This window comes from Vombatus ursinus, unplaced genomic scaffold (genome assembly GCF_900497805.2).
Source record: "Vombatus ursinus unplaced genomic scaffold, bare-nosed wombat genome assembly UNPS02000511.1, whole genome shotgun sequence".
Classification (NCBI taxonomy): Eukaryota; Metazoa; Chordata; class Mammalia; order Diprotodontia; family Vombatidae; genus Vombatus; species Vombatus ursinus.
This window is the reverse complement of record NW_020940289.1, coordinates 6875-9695: the sequence shown is the minus strand read 5'-3', so window position 1 is coordinate 9695 and position 2821 is coordinate 6875. Positions and strand designations below refer to the sequence as shown.

Genomic DNA, 2821 nt, shown 5'->3' with positions numbered 1-2821 from the left:
GCCATAATATTGCAACTGTAATTTAACTTTGGTTGGCATTTTCATTGGCATGGCTCATCCATGAGTGCTGAATATTCCTCTTAATTTTTAAAGTTATTGTCAATTTCTTTCTAGTATGCTTGATGATTCCTTAGGATTTTCAAAGTAAAACATTGTGTCATTAACAAATAGGGATAGTTTTATTTTTTCTTTGCCTCTTTTTACACTTTTAATTTTAATTTCTTGTTATATTGCTATTGCTTGTGTTGCTAGAAGTATAACAAAAAATAATAAGGAGAGTGGACATTCTTCCTTTGAATTCTCTATTTTTTGGTAAAGATGCTAGCATAACCCCATTACATATGATGCTTGCTTTTGGTTTTAGATATATATATTTATAATAATAAAAGATCATTTTATGCCCATACTTCTTGTGGTTTTTAGCAAAATGATCTTACAATAATTCTATGCATGAGATGCAAAATATGCAAAATTGAGTAAACCAAATATAATTGAATGAGGGCAAGAGAACCAACATTTATTGATTTCTTCATTCACCCTTGCCTCCTTGTGTACTTTTAGAAAGAAATTTCTTCATGACTTCTTTGTTCTCTTATCCATTCCCTTCTTTCCATGGACATGGCCATGATTCTAGATCAGGCTTTCCTCACCTCTTACCTTATCTTGGTAAATTGTGTTAACTGGTCTTCCTGTTCTTTCTCTGAATTTCACCCTCTCCAAAGCAGCTAAAGTAGTAATCATTAGTTGCTTAGTGTTCAAAGTTCTCATACAATGCAGAGTGAATTGTATCAAGCCTTTTCTCATATTAGTCTCCTTCTTGACATCTCCTTTCCATCCAAACTGGACTATTGGCTCTAGCCCAAATTTCACTCTCTATCCGTTGTCTCTGTGAGTTTGCACAGACTATACTGCATGGATATAACATAATGCTTCCCACCTCTGTCTACTGACATCCTCATCTTCTTTCACAGTTCATGTAACTTCTTTTTTACTAAATCTCACCCAGTTAGTTCTCTTGCCCTCATCTATTCATTTTCAATTTACATATATATCTATATGTTGAATCTCACCAGGAAAATAAGCACAAGATCCTTGAGAGTAGGGCCTATTGTGCTTTTATACTTTGTTTGCCCACTGCCTAGTACAAGACTGGACAGAGTGGATTCATAATATACGCTTTTTTTGGCTGCTAAACTGCAGATATGGACAATTGTGTGACATGCCCAGAAGATCAATATCCAAACAGGGAGAAGGACCAGTGTCTCCCCAAAGTAACAACCTTCCTCAGTTTCCAAGAACCTTTGGGATGGAATCTGACCTGCATGGCTCTCTCCTTCTCTTTTCTCACAGTTCTGATCCTTATGATCTTTGTGAAGCATCAAGACACTCCCACCGTCAAGGCCAACAACTGGGTTCTGAGCTACGTGCTTCTCATCTCTCTCATCTTTTGCTTCCTCTGTTCTTTGCTTTTCATTGGCCGTCCTAACACAGCAACCTGCCTTCTTCAGCAAACAATATTTGGAATTGTATTCACAATGGCAGTTTCTTCTATTTTGGCCAAAACCATCATGGTGGTTCTGGCTTTTAAGGTCACAAGACCAGGAAGCAGGTTGAAGATGTGGGTACAGCCTAAGGTGTCCAATTCTCTAGTCTTTCTCTGCTCTGTGATCCAAGTGTTTCTCTGTGGGATCTGGCTGGGGACTTCACCTCCATTCTTAAGTACAGACACTCACTCTGAACCTGGCCACATCATCACTGAGTGTAAGGAGGGCTCTGTTATTGCCTTCTACTGTGTCCTGGGCTACATGGGCATCCTGGCCCTGGGCAGCTTCATGGTGGCTTTCCTGGTCAGGAACCTTCCTGATACCTACAATGAAGCCAAGTTCATCACCTTTAGCATGCTGGTCTTCTGCAGTGTGTGGGTCTCTTTCCTTCCCACATATCAGAGTTCCAAGGGGAAGGACATGGTGACTGTGGAGGTTTTTGCCATCTTGGCCTCCAGTGCTGGGTTACTGGGCTTCATCTTTTTTCCCAAGTGCTATGTGATCCTGCTAAGGCCAGAGAGGAACACTCTGGAATGGTTAAGGAACAAATCAGATTCCAGAGCCAGGAACTTAGTCCTAGAGACTCTTCCAAGGTCATGAGAAATACTGGATAAAACACCAATATTAGCTTCAAATAACTGTAATTTAATATCTTGGTGATGACTAACCCTTGTTCTCTTTTACTAATTAAGTTCTCTTTCCAACCTTGTTGATTGCATTTAATGGAATGGTAATCTTGAGAGATAGCCCTTATATTTAAAAATGTAATCACCAAGGGTCTTGTTCCCTTATCACCTGTGTTCTGGACATCTTTGCGATCTACTACGGCTCACTGCTTGCTACCATTCAATTTCTTCATCACCTATTGCCTGAGTTAGTGACCTATAGAGACTCCCTCCCTCCTGTCTCTGCCTTCATTTTAAGGACTAAATTCCATCCAAAAGTAGTTGTTCTATTCTGTTCCCCCATTCTAAATGCCAGTGCAGTTCCCCACCATCCTTACCCCCAGTAGCCTGGCCATCTCCACCTAAGAGATGGCAAATGTCACTCCTTACAGAACCTGTATTACAGAAGGAATCTGCCCTGAAATAAAAAGCTTATGATATATTCCTTTGTATCATACTTAATTTGCACTTGTCTTATGTTCCATATTATGGTTTTAGCTCCTTGAGGACAAGGCCTATTTTTTTTCTTTGCCTTTGTATCTCCAAGATCAAGCAGAGTGTCACTCACAACATAGGCATGTACTAAATATTTTAAGAATTGATATGGATTTG

The 2821-nt window shown here is 39.5% G+C and overlaps 1 protein-coding gene across 1 annotated transcript; it reads left to right on the top strand.

Annotated features, from left to right (window-relative positions):
• The first annotated feature begins 1202 nt into the window (after positions 1-1202).
• On the top strand, positions 1203-2144 carry LOC114039078 (vomeronasal type-2 receptor 116-like). The gene has a single exon (XM_027856734.1). The coding sequence runs from the start codon at positions 1203-1205 to the stop codon at positions 2142-2144; it is 942 nt and encodes a 313-aa protein (XP_027712535.1).
• Positions 2145-2821: the final 677 nt, after the last annotated feature.